Source organism: Amborella trichopoda, chromosome 11 (assembly GCF_054954075.1).
Source record: "Amborella trichopoda isolate Santa Cruz 75 chromosome 11, AtrichopodaSantaCruz75HAP2 v2.0, whole genome shotgun sequence".
Lineage (NCBI taxonomy): Eukaryota > Viridiplantae > Streptophyta > Magnoliopsida > Amborellales > Amborellaceae > Amborella > Amborella trichopoda.
Window position 1 is genome coordinate 40674168 of NC_142346.1, and position 14226 is coordinate 40688393.

General features: G+C 32.3%; 1 protein-coding gene across 7 annotated transcripts in view; it reads right to left on the bottom strand.

The window, feature by feature from the left end:
• Nucleotides 1-10182: 10182 nt before the first annotated feature.
• Nucleotides 10183-14226, bottom strand: part of RAB18 (RAB GTPASE HOMOLOG B18) — a 34287-nt gene continuing 30243 nt past the window's right edge. For all 7 annotated transcript variants that reach the window (XM_088850773.1, XM_006847171.4, XM_088850772.1 and 4 more), the window contains one exon: nt 10183-10401. In XM_088850773.1, the coding sequence (XP_088706899.1) occupies nt 10297-10401 (105 nt within the window). In that variant the 3' untranslated portion in view covers nt 10183-10296. The remainder of the gene's footprint in view (nt 10402-14226) is intronic.

Consider the following 14226-nt stretch of genomic DNA (forward strand, 5'->3'; position numbering starts at 1 on the left):
GCGGTAGGGTACGGGTCCAATGAAGGATACTTAGTTCCTGGTTTGGGTACGGTCCCGATCGTCTTAACCCGACAGATAGTTAGATCCGAATTTTTAATTGTCCTAACCAGAAACTCGGATCCGAATTTTTAGTTTATCCAAAGGCCGGAGCCCAACCTTAAAATCCTTTCAATGCCTTTCATCTTCCTAGAGTTTTCTAAACATCGCTATCATCCCTCTATGCAACTATCTTTCTCTCAATTTTTTTATCTATACTTTTTGTCTTCCCATGATTTCTTAAACCCATCACTATCACCCCTCTCTACAATTATCCCTTTTCCAATTTCTCTCTCTAATCGTCCACTCCTAAACAATTAGCTCTCTATTATTCACCATCGTAGGTTACAAAAAAAAAAAAAAACTCATAATAATAATGACAATGGATCCGACGCGTATGAATATGAATCCATCTTTTGACCTAACCCGATATAAAATCTGGATCCAAATACATTCGGATTTAGATCCGAGTCAAGCGGACCCAACCCATTGCCACCCTATTACCCTCCTCTCTCTATATTTTCACCATTAGTCGTGAAGCATTTCACTCTCTGCATTTATACTTCACTTGTTTGGTTTGTCTTTTTAGGGACTAAAAGTCCATAACTAGCTATTCTTTCTAATTAAACTTCCAACTCTATCCCTAGATTCTCAACAACAAAATACGAAAGGGAATACACTTAAAAATAAAAATTGTCCGTATTTCTACATATGCGGTAAAAAAAGTGTAAAGCATCAACCTTAAAGATGGATGCAAGTAGTTATTCCATCTAAAAACAATAGAAACTAATAGCCTAAATGTATTATTTATACTTTTTAAAATGTATTTATTTTTTTCATATCAATGATCTCCATGTTAGAGATTATATATCCTTAATAATTAAATCCTAAAATCCATCGCAAAAATAGATTTATTAAGAGGCCCGCATTTCTACGTATACAGTTTGGCCGCATAGAAACGGGTCTTAGTTAAAATTTTTACAAAATTTGAAGACCAAACTAACCCTATTGTTTCTTTAGAAATAAACCTTAGACATAAGAAAAAAAAAAAAAAAAATCATTCTTTTGAGGCTGGGGTTCTTGTTCTATATACGCCGAATAGTTCTTATAATACTTTAGGTCTTTTTGGGCTCTCTCCAATAATTTTATTCACATGGTCCATAAACGAATTAATAGATGTTTTTTATGGCACTATTTTGTGTAGATCTTAACGCTCTTATTTCAATTGATCTAGAAAGAACAAGAAAGAAAATAAACTAAAGGAAAATTATCGCAAATATACTTTAACTTAAGCTTAATTGGAAAAAAACTCAAAACTTTTGTTTATCTCGTCAGAACTTTTTTTTCCTCATTTTTTAATTTTTTTTTTTACCAAAATTACCTTCACAGTAGTCGTATTACCATAATAGTTAGTGCATGTTATACGGTACTTTAAGTACTACGATAGTTAATGCTTGTTATACGGTACTTTAAGTGCCGTAATACTTAGAGAATTTTATACGCTACTTTTAGTACCATAATACTGAGGGCATTTTATACGGTACTTTAAGTACCGTAAACTTACACTAATCCTTATACGGCATTTTAAGTATCGTAAACACTAACCCATGTTATACGGCACTTAAAATGCCGTGAACCCTTTTCACATTATGTTATCTTTTTCATCTCTAATTTTTTTTATGTTTATCTATTCTTTCTCTCTTTAATTTTTTTTATAATTTCTCTCTCTAATGCTTTCTTATCTTCTTTCTCTCTCTACAATCTCATCATCGGTTCCTTAGATAGAGTAATTAATGACTTCCGCTATGCAAAATAGAAGACATGATCTATCAAAGAAACGATGATGAGATTGTAGAGAGAGAAAGAATAGATAAAAAAGAATTAGAGAGTGAAAGAAGAGATAAATATTAAAAAAAATTAGAAAGAGAAAAAAAAGATAAACATAAAAAAAATAGAGATGAAAGAGATAAACATAATAAAAAAATGATTTACGATATTTTAAGTGCCGTATAAGATGGGTTAGTTTTTACGGTACTTAAAATGTCGTATAATGAGTTTTAGTTTTTACAGTACTTAAAGTACCATAATTGGCTTCACGGTCAAGACCAGAGTTTGACGGTACTTAAATTACCGTAATATTACTTGAAGTTACTACGGTATTTTAAATACCGTATAAAATGATATGTATTACGGTAGTAAGAGTACCGTGAAGGCCATTTTGGTCCAAAAAGAAGCTGAAAATGAGGAAAAATGATGTAGATGAGATAAACCAAAAATTGAGTTTTTTTTTCTAATTAAACTTACATTAAAATATATTTATGATAATTTCTCTAAACTTAACTAAAAAACTAAAAAATTTAAAAAGAGACAATTGGGTTAGCACCAAGTTCATCCTTATCGGGCACCAGTAAATGCACGTCATCCACCTCCTCCTCCTCCATTTAGGTCCTCTTCATGGAACATGCACAGTAAGTAACAAACAAAACAAGTAAATAATGCCTATGGATCCACTGATTCTTTAGTAGAAGTAGAAGACACCTCCCACATATACAAACACAACGCAAGCATAAAAGATAGAGATTGAGAGTCTCAATACCTGTGTAAAGAGACCGACCTCTCAAGCACATATGGTCAAGCTGCACAAGCATGTCCCCGACGTCCCGACGGCCTCAACTCAACTCAGTTGCTTGCCACTTCTCTCTACCCCCCCCCCGCATCAGGGTCATAGACGAGTGTCCTGTACCCAAGCTCATTCTTACATGAAAACAACAGCAACTTCCCTCCCAAGGTCTCAAACTGAAAACCAATGCATTCACTCACTCTCCATAAATGGCATTGTCTCCACCCTCCACGACTCCTCAGCATAAAAAATTGTAATCACCATTGAAGAGAGAAAGAGAGAAGGGGACCAAGAATTTGGGGTTTTTGAAAAGGGGGAGAGAGAGGCCCGAGATCATGTGAGACATGAGAGAGAGAGCAAAGTCCGACGTGGTAAGTTATGCGGTTCCATGCAATAAGAGCTTATTTTTGGGCCCATTTGTTATAACAATATAAAAACCTATCCGTACGTAAATTTACAAAAACTTAATGGGGTAATTGTCTTTCCAAAAGATTTATTTTTTAAAAAAATCTTTCTCATTTTTTAAAAGTTCTCCATTTGACCTACACTATCATCTAAAAATTCCGGAAGTAATTTTTCAATAAAAGTTCTCATTCCTTTATTAAAACATAAAAAATTAAGTTCCTAGAAAGGAAAGGGGTCAGAAACTTAATCTTTCATTAAATTTTTATCGCACTATTCACTTTGCATAATATAAATACATAATATAAGTATTATTAATATGATATGATATAATATAATATAATTATAACACTATATTATATTATATTTATATTATATTATATATTTATATTTATTTTATTAATGTAATCTATATTATATATACAATTATTAATATGATATAATATAATATAATATTATTATAACATAATATAATATAATATAATATTATATTTATATTATATTACATGTTATATATTTATAGTTATTTTATTAATGTAATCTATATTATATAGTATATATTGATTATATACTATATGTAATATATAATATAATAAATAATAATATAAATATTATATAATATATATTTAATATAATAAATAAATTATTATATTATTTATAATATTTAAATATCTTATATTATAAGAGTGTTTAAAAAATTGTCGATCCAAATCGGGTATCAATAACACCAATTCTTAATCCAGTTTTGAAAATTGATGGTACAAAAGACAACCAAATGTTGTACCTTTCTAACTTATATAAGTATATTTCTTCCCACCATCTATCGATGTGCGATATTTCTTTTGCCTGGGCAATAGAGTCTACAATTAAAAGGAGACATTTTCATTAAGGGAAAAGTTTATATAGAGCCGAGGCTCTAAACAATCAAATTAGAGCCTACCCTAAAAATTTCACTAGAAGAGGTTGTTTTGATGCCCAAATATCATCAAATTGATCATCTTGACATCAAGATGCATGGACATGAGAAAAAAATGGATTTCAGGTTTTGGAAATACTGTATTTTGTAACACATTTTTGGATTGTCAATTTTCAAGATTTTCAAGTTTTCATAGATCTCTCGATCTACAATATTTTTAAAGCTTTAAAACTTACAAAAAAGATGAAAATATATTTTAAAGCTATCAAAAAGATTTCCAGTATCAAAACCACATTTCTCGACACTATTTGAAGGTAGGCTCTAATTTGATTGTTTAGAACCTAGGCTCTATACAAACCACACCCTTTCATTAATAGCTCTCTCTCTTATATAAGGAAACAATAATCTATAAAATAATGGTCTACAAAATAAAATTTTTTATTTTCTTTTTAATTAATTATATTTATTTTTATTTTTATAATTTACAAAAATAAAGTACATATAAAATTACATATACATACAAAAAACAAATTACACATAATAAATTTACAAGAATTAATATAATTATATGAAATTTTTGTTATATATGTTAATAACTCAATATAATTATGTTAAACTTATGTCACTATAATTATGTGAATATGAATATATTAAAATGACGTTAATATTATTATATTGAATGAATATAATTAGGTCAAAATTGTTAACTAACTATAATTATTTATTATAATTATGTTAAATTTGTTATTACTATATTGAAAATTTTATTGTTATAAATATATTAAAATATCACATAATTTAATATATTAAATTACTATTTTATTTAATAAATTATTATTGTTACATAGAATGTGACAACATTCTATCATTTACTTATTTTTAATGTTAAATTTTGAAAAACCATATATACAAGGTAGAAGTTAAAAATTTGAAACTTAATCATCATTGCCTAAAAAAAATACACTTGTAAATATATCATTTATATTTACATTGAATGTTTAAAAGAGGTTTAAAGCTTACTCAAAGTTTTGTTACTATTTTTATTTTTTTTGTTACCTATTGTGTGTATTGCCAAGATGCTTTTTTTTTTTCTTTGAATTTTGGTATCTTTATTTTCCAATTTTTAGGATAAAGTTTTTTTGAAATATTTTAATTTCATAATATTAAATTTTATAGGGGGCTTTATTTTTATTTTTATTTTTATTATGTTATAATTAATAATTACATATTGACAATCAAATGTTGTATTTTATTTATTTATTAATTTGTATTATAAATTTTGTAATGTATTATTTTTTATTATTGTTGTAAATAAGATTTTTTGAATTCGATGATATTATAAGACATTGTAGATTTGTTCTTATTTTTAAATAATGTCTTAGTTTTTGAATTTGGTCAGTGTTTAAAAAATCACCGATCTGTTTTTTAAACCTTGATGCAATGTAGGATTTTTCCTACAGTTGTCAATAATATATTTTACATTAGATGATATTATAAGATACTCAATCCATGATAATTCTATGATTATTCTTTTGTGTGATGTAAATTTAATGGTTAACATAAGTTCATACAAGGAAAGAACATTCCAGTATTTGTATATTAATGAAAAAAATGAAAGTTATTAATGCAGTACCCCCATTTTTTTATTGGATTATTAAACAACAACATTTATAATGATTTTTAATATATTTTTTGATTTTTTTATTACCGAATTTGACCGATTCGGCCGATTTCCGATTTAAACAGCCGATTCACCTATCCAGATAGGTTTTTGGGGTGCCCGATCCAAGGCACTGATTCTTTTTTTAAACCATTGTATTATATATATATATATATCATGCAATGGTTGTATAGTAGTATAATACAACCATCTTCAAAAACCATGTTAAAGACATTTGTTTGACACTAATTTTTAAATGTACACTCTTTTAATTCTAAAGAAAAATCACAAAAAAGAAAATTTTGAAAAAATGCTCTAGAAAGTTTTCATTCTAGACCAATTAATATAAGCCATCCATTTGATTAAGATGGTTAGATATAGGCCTTAGAAAGATTTTTTTATTATTAACATTTTTATATTGCGTTGTTATCATTAGATTAATAATGCTGAAACAAGTGATTTTGAATATGTTAAGGCCTAGATCTTGAAATTCACCAAATGGATAGTCGAGATTCATTGTTGGATGGGTACTAATTTTGACCATATCTAGGGTGCAAATTGAACTTTTTTTTCTTAGAATTGATTATGAAGATGAAGAGAATATGTGTGTAAAATTTGGGGTCATACAAATGCCAAAAATATGGTTGATGTGGTTGCATTATACTACTAAACAACCCTTGCATTATATCATTTTCCATATATATATATATATATATATATATATATATATATATATATATATATATAGAAAACACTACGCAATACCTATAGGCGGAAATGAACAGTGATTTCGCCTACCCCCATCACTGTTCAAAGTTCATCGTGCGGTCACGATTGTCTGATAGTGTTTTATTTTTTATTTTTATTTACAAATCAGAATAACCTGAAATTTGGAGTGTGTATTCATAAAAAATAGAGGAATCTTAAAAAAATATAAAAAAATTATTTTACATGAAATAAATTAACTAAAATACCCTCGAAAAGTTTCAGAGGTATTTTGGTCAATTTTATTTTCGTGGATAATTATTTTTACATTTTTATTAGATGCGCCTTAGTAAGATGTATATTCCTTCAAGTTTCAGGTCCTTCCGATTTGTAGAAAAAAAATGAAAAATAAAACACTATCGGACAATCGTGACCGCATAATGAAATTTGGACGGTGATGAAGGTAGGCAAAATCACTATTTATTTTTGCCTATTAGGCGTTAGGAAGACTTTTCCTATATATATATATATATATATATATATATATATATATATATATGAGTAATGATCCTATGAGACCCTCCTGCACCCATGTAGGACCCCAAATAATCACTATTAAATATGACACAGATTTCTAAAAAAATTATCACATGAGTGTGGGACTTGATTTTTTTAGAGATCTGTGCCATATATATATATATATATATTATCAAACACAATAATTAAAACTTTCTTAACATTCCAACTATCCAAAACTTACTTAAATCTTCCATAACAAAATATTCAACTTTCCAGAATATTTAAAAACATTCAACTTCTAAAAAACGAACGCACCCTAAATGACCTAGATAGCCTTAAAATTTTTACAAAATTAAAGGATCAAACAAACCGTATTGCTCTAAAAAAGTAAACCCCAAACACCAAAGAAAAACAAACCCTAATTACAATTCCTTCCAAACCTAGAATAGTTGCAATTGGACCATTTCATAGCAAAATAAGCGTTCTAAAATCAATGGGGGACATAAATGAAAGGGTTTTCAAAACATAGCCACTTTTTAGCAAAATTATTGATTTAACCACCTCTTCGATTTTTTAAATGATTTGACCATTATAATGATATTTCTGTTTGTGGATTGACCATTTTAACAATATTTTCCATATGGTTTGACCATTTCAATAACGATTTTTCCCTCTGCCCTTTGGAAGCACAAGAGTTTTAAGAGATTTAATGACATAATTCGCAAGGCAATTGAAAAATCAATCAAAATAATTCGTCATTGACCATGCCTATATTAATAGGAAAAAGTTTTTCTTTTTTTAGAACTGTTATAAATTTGTATTAATGACTATTAAAATGAAATTACAACATGACTCCGGTAAAAGCGCTCCCCCTTTTGCCAAGGCATCAGCCACATCGTTAGCTTCCCTATAGACGTGTAAAAAAGATGCGGATAAAGAACTGGCCAGATCCAACACCTAAAACAATACTGATCTCAACTCCCAAGGGACCTTGTTCACATTTACTGAGTCTCTTTCCATCTCAGAAATGCTCCATAAATTCCTAGAAAAAATGACAGCCCCTTCCCAATTTAATTTCGCACAACGCCACTAAACCCAGACATTCCTGGATTTTCAAGGGAACTACTATCAACATTAAGCTTATAGGCGCCACCACAAACGAAACCCAGCACCCTTTGGGCCTAATTTAGCAACGCCCATATGAAAAAGGTTGGGCAGATTCAATCTTACGTCCACCTCAGACACATTCGTCCGTCTTTAATCACAGATAACCAAAGCCACAACGAATGAGGGATCTTCTCAACCACCCTTTCAAAAGGTAAAGACATCCCTTTAAAAACTTTTCTATTTCTTTCTTTCATACCTCCAATATCACTGCCTCTTTTGCAATCTTCCATATAATATTCCGAGTACGAGGCAATCCTGAAAAGATAGATTAGAAAGAATCCCAAAAGCATTTTGAGGAAGCACCAAACTCAACCCTAGTTGAGAGAAGAACCAATACCATATTTTAGAAACAAAGGCGAAATGAAGAAATAGGTGAGCACCTGATTCTCGGTATCGCTTTTACACATCAGACAGATAATTTGCAATATCCTCTCTCTCTTGATAAGATTATCGATTGTCAAAACTCTATCCTGTAACACTAACCACAAGAAAGCTTGAACTTTATAAGGTATTGGTCATTTTCATACTTGAGTCACTTCAGGTAACGACCACCTCCATCTATCATGGAACAGTAGCCGATACATTGATTTAACATAAAGCAACCCATCACTCTCAATCTCCCATACAACCTAATCCTCGGCCATCCTTGGAATATAAACATGATTAAGAGCCTTCAACAAGGAATTTAACTGAGTAAAGAAGTTTTTTGATATCCGATTGCAAGGTAGATTAATATTCCATATTATCTATTCCCACCTAACCTCAAATATCTCTACCACCAAAGCATTTGGGTTGTCCACCTTCGCAAAGATATAAGGAAAATAGCGTTTTAAGGGACACAAACGAATCCACTTATGGTGCCAAAAGGAGATATCAATGCCATTGCCAATATTCCATCACACATCCCTATGAATTAGGCATTTACATAAGATGATTGACTTCCCAAAAAAGGACATATCGCTATTGACACGCCTCGTACCAATCCACATTCCAAAGCGATCAATGGCATATTTAGCCACGAGCACTTGTAGCCAAAGATGATCTCTCAAATGCAAGCTGCACCGCCACCATTTACATAATAAAGATTGGTTCACCAATTTAATTCTCCTTAACCCAAATCCCCCCTCCTTTCTTGGTGTACAAACCTTATCTTATCTTATCTCATAGGACGGGATTTTCGTCCCCCCCCCCCCACCCTAGGGATTCGTCCCCCCCCCCACCCTAGGGATAAGTATTTGTATTTCTATAGATCTTTAAATTGGATTCTTTGTAGTACTTTATATAAGTGTGAGGCTCTAAACAATCAAATTAGGACGCATGTTAAAGATTTCACTAAAAGAGCTTGTTTTTATGTCCAAATATCCTCAAATTGGTCATTTTGATCTCAAGATGCATAGACATGAGGAAGAAAACAATTTCAAGGTTTGGAACAGTGCAGCTTGTAATGCATTTTTAGACCGTCAATTTTCAAGATTTTTAAGTTTTCATAGATTTACACGATCTACAATATTTTGAAGCTTTAAAATTTATAATTAGCAATGAAAATATATTTTAAGGCTATCATAAAATTTTCTAATATTGAAACTACTTTTTTCGACACCATTTGAAGGTTCACTTTACTTCAATTGTTTTGAACCTCGACTGTATACAGACTGCACCCATATTAATATGCGTCTTCTGTTTGGGAATGGAAGGTAAAGTTCTACTATAGATCCTGAACCATATTCGTTATTCTTTATAGATTATACCTTTTAATCACTTCGGATGGGTTAAGGCCTGTACAGTATCATCCATATTATAATCATCCCATGACAGATGTTCTTACCATTTGATCAATGGGTTGGATGGTGATGGAGGAAAGTGGATCCCACTGTTTAATGAATTTTATCCCACCATCACCGTCCAACCAATTGATTGGACAGCGATAAAGTCATGGTTGTTACGGTGGATCAAAAATATATCATTGTCTGAAACATAAAGGGTACAATCTCCGCAGTAGAAATCGATGTATGACAAATTTTGAATATTGTGAACTCCAGCTTTCTAATGGAAGTAAAAGGAATGCTGCTACAAACCGCACACACATAAGTCGTTAGTAATGTTTCTGAAATAAAATTTATATGCCAATTTTGAACAAAACAGAAGGAAAAGAGAATATGAAGAAAGCTTTCTATAATCAACACCCAAACGAAACATTGAAGCACAGTCAATAGTTAGTAATATAGCATTTAAGGGAACCAGAGAGAAAAAAAATACAAGTGTTAAAAAGTGTCAGCAACAACTGCTAGTGGAGGCATCAGTGGGTGGTTTCTGTTTGAAGATGTTCCTCCTCACTCCTGTTGATCCTTCAGCCAATAGACTTGGTGTATCCAAGATCTGCATCACCATCACAATTTCTTATCTTCAGTTCAATGATATAATATGAAGAGAGTTGGCATTGTAGTATCAATTTCTTTTTAGGAATTCCCTTCTTTTTAGCACTTCAAAGCAGAAATAGGGTACAAATAACAATTCTCTTCTTTTATAATCACACAAAAGCAACACAATCTCATCAGGGCATTCGTCCTTTCAAGTGGCTAGTTAAGTATAACCAATGACAAGCCAAGAGGTTATGTGCGGCTTTGCATTGCTTAACGCTAACATTAGTTAAGTGGGAGCAACATAAGCAGACAGGCAGAAGCAGCAACTAAAAAGAAAAGAGAGTGAAAAGGTACCGTGTGTGGGTGTGTAAGTGCACATGCGAGCTTTTATAAAGATTCATAAACAATACATAGCATAGTTACACATCTGTCGCCCCAAACAGCTTTTACAATAATAATGAGCAGAAAGTAACATTCTCTTTGTGGATGGAAGCTGTGTTCATTTGAGTCGAGAGACCACAATTCTCCCAGAAATCAAAGAGTTGAACATGGAACCCTCATCTCTACAACTTCCAAACAGTCTTAAGACAGTTTGTAACCCAATATTGCCCAAAACAAAACTATCTTAGTGATACAGTCCTAAAGCCAAGGCAAGTTAGTTCAATGCAAATATAGAACGTAAGCATTATATTCAAATATAAAAAACGAACAAAATTTGAAGATTGGATCAAGAAAATCACATTTTGTTAATGGTGTTCATTGCCGACGTTGACATGTTTACAGCAATAAACAAGTACGAATAGAGACAATGTAAAGCTCTATAGGATAGCTGTAAGACCAGTTATGCTTTATGGGATGGAATGTTGGGCGGTCAATAAACAACATATTCATAGGATGAGTACAGCCGACATGAGGATGTTGAGGTGGATGAGTGGCAAGACAAAAGGATAGAATTCGGAATGAATACATACGAGGGAACTTTCGTGTGGCTTTAATTAGGTGATAACATGAGAGAAAGTAGACTTAGGTGGGTTAGCCATGTGCAGTGTGATTTGATTCATGTGGAAGGCTCTAAAGGGACAAGGAGAAGACCCAAAAGAACATGGATAGAAGCAGTACAAAAAAATATGGTGACTTTTGATCTTACTAAGGGTATGACCCTTGATAGAGAAGAACGGAAGAACAAAATTCATGTAACCGATCCTAAATAATTGGGATAAAGCTAATATGATGATGATGACGATGAATAGAGGCAATGGCAGGGAGAGGAATAGTGTTCCCAATAGTTGACTTCTTGCAAACACCCTCACCTTAACAAGAGTATCAGCAGTCTCATTAGTATCCCTTAATACATGGCAATTGGAAAAAGGAAATGACAAACTCCTAGTCATTCTTAAGGATCACTTCCATGAATCCACAATCGACTAAGTTCTCCTGCCTCTCCACTTGCCCATCTAATCATAAATCTGAATCATTCTTCCAATAAAGTGCTCAGGGAAAGGGTGTGAAAGTAAGCAGGTTATTGTTCCCTCCTAGTTTTCCATTTCATAAGTAATCTTGTTGCCCCTAGTTAAGAGTAACAAAGACCAACAGGACACCAAAAGCTTTCACTATTTCCCACAGTTTCCCAGCAAGCATCCCTATGTCGCATTTCAATGGTTTGTTAAGCACCACCATCATCCATGCCTAATATGTATGTTCTAAAGCTTACAAATTCTTTCAGACTGCCCATGAGATGAAGGATGATTAATCCTAAGCATGAGCTCATTTCCAAACTCCCCAAACTTTTTCCCACTCACCGAGTCTCTCTCTTAATCAGCCCCTCTTCCTCTATCTCACAAAAATGGACAAATCTGTGTGTGTGTGTTTTGAAGGACCAAAACTGAGCACAGAAGTTTGATAGATGCGAACCATGAACCTCAACACAGCACAGTGAGATCCCTCATCGACTGCTACACCAAAATTATTAGCCCAAAAATTCACAAGAAATTAAAACCTAATGATTCTTAATCCTGCGACCACACGTATTAATCGGTCCTCATTAGAAAAGCTTGGAAGGTATAGAAGCCTCACAACTGTGATTTTAACATTCAATGAAATCACAAGAGCTTTGCTTGATAAGCTCTCGAACCTCGAGGATCTTTCTTTCTGTGTGGAGCAAAACCCAATGACAGGGTGATGTAGGAAATTTGAAGAACAGAAAATCAGCACTGATTCAGGCTAAACTCAAACAAATAGTAGAAACCTAAGGCCTGTTTGGTTACCCGGAAATGGGTGTCTGGGTGACTCATTTCCATGGATACTGGGCATTTCCGTAGTTTAGATGCAGTATGAAGATGACATTTCAATCTCCACTTGGATATTAGTGCCTAAGTTTTGAAGCCAAAATATGGAGATGTATAATCCACAAAAATAGGTGGAATACATATCTCCATGTTTTAAGGCTAAAACATGGAGATGTCCATTCCACCAAAATAATAATAAAACAATTATTAGCATTTAAAATATATAATAATATATTACTATTATGCACATTATCTTATTAGTGATATATTTTATCATTATTTTTATAATAATAATAATATTATTTTTATAATAATATTATTAATACTTTGTTATTACTAATATTATTTTAATATAAATAGCATTAATAATTACTATTCTTATATTAATAATATCAATAGTATTATTGATGATAATGTTATAATACAGTAAGTATTATAATATAATATTATTAGTAGAAGACTAAAAAAATATTATTAGTAGAATCCAAGTAGTGGACAGGTATGTTCGAGGTCTCTTATCAGATGCTATCCAAACAGGAGATATACATATTCCAGGAGATGCCAATTCCAGGCGATACCAATACTAGGAGAGGCATCTCCTCAGGCCATGCATATCCAGCGAACCAAACAGGCCTTAGGATTTCTTCTCCAAACCCAGCTAGGGTTTCAAAAGCATGAGCGTTTCGTTCTCTTTTTCTGAAATAAACCACGTGAATGAGCCAACTAGGCCGCGCACACAACTTCATATTCTATATAACATTCAAAAGACAATAAGTGTCCATACAAATAATAAATTGACTCAAAAGTCCTAACTTAAGTGACTTTTAAAATAAATGACCTTGATGACTAGAAATTTCCCAACTGGTCTATAACATAAAAGCGATTAAAAATAACTGAAAATATCCCTGAAATAGCTAGACAGTTATCCCAAACAATGATTGCTCTTCTTGTTCTTCTTGGTGGCCCTCCTAGGGTTCACATCCTCCATATATGCGTCAAAATCAGGAAGAATCTGCTGCTCCCATAGAGGATCCGGGCCACTTTTTCTGCTTGATGCATTTTGCACATCATTCTCCTCGGGTTGAGAAGTTACCCTCGAGTTAGACCCTTCATCTTCATCATCTCCAGCCCCAAATAGTCATCAAATCAGCAGTGTTAAAGATATCCAAGGTCTCCATATGTGACGGCAAAGCGAACTTGTAAGTATTGCGGCTCATCTATTTCAAAATCTTGAATGCTCCCGCCTTACAATCATTCAACTTGTTATATTTACCTGCTGGATGCCTTTCCTTTATGAAATACACCATCACCTAATCTCCCACATTAACGAGACTTCAGATTAAGGTGTGGCATGTTACTTTACCCAACATAGGTATTGGATCAACCACGTTTTGTGTCCATCGGGAACTGCCACACTGTAGTACATAAGCACAACATACTTGGTCTTGAACACATCGGAGAATACTCTACCACAAACATTGAAGTGGCTCAAGATTAATGTTGTGTTACCCCCTAGATTACCTTTAGCTCGCACATGGTGATTAGATATAGGGTTC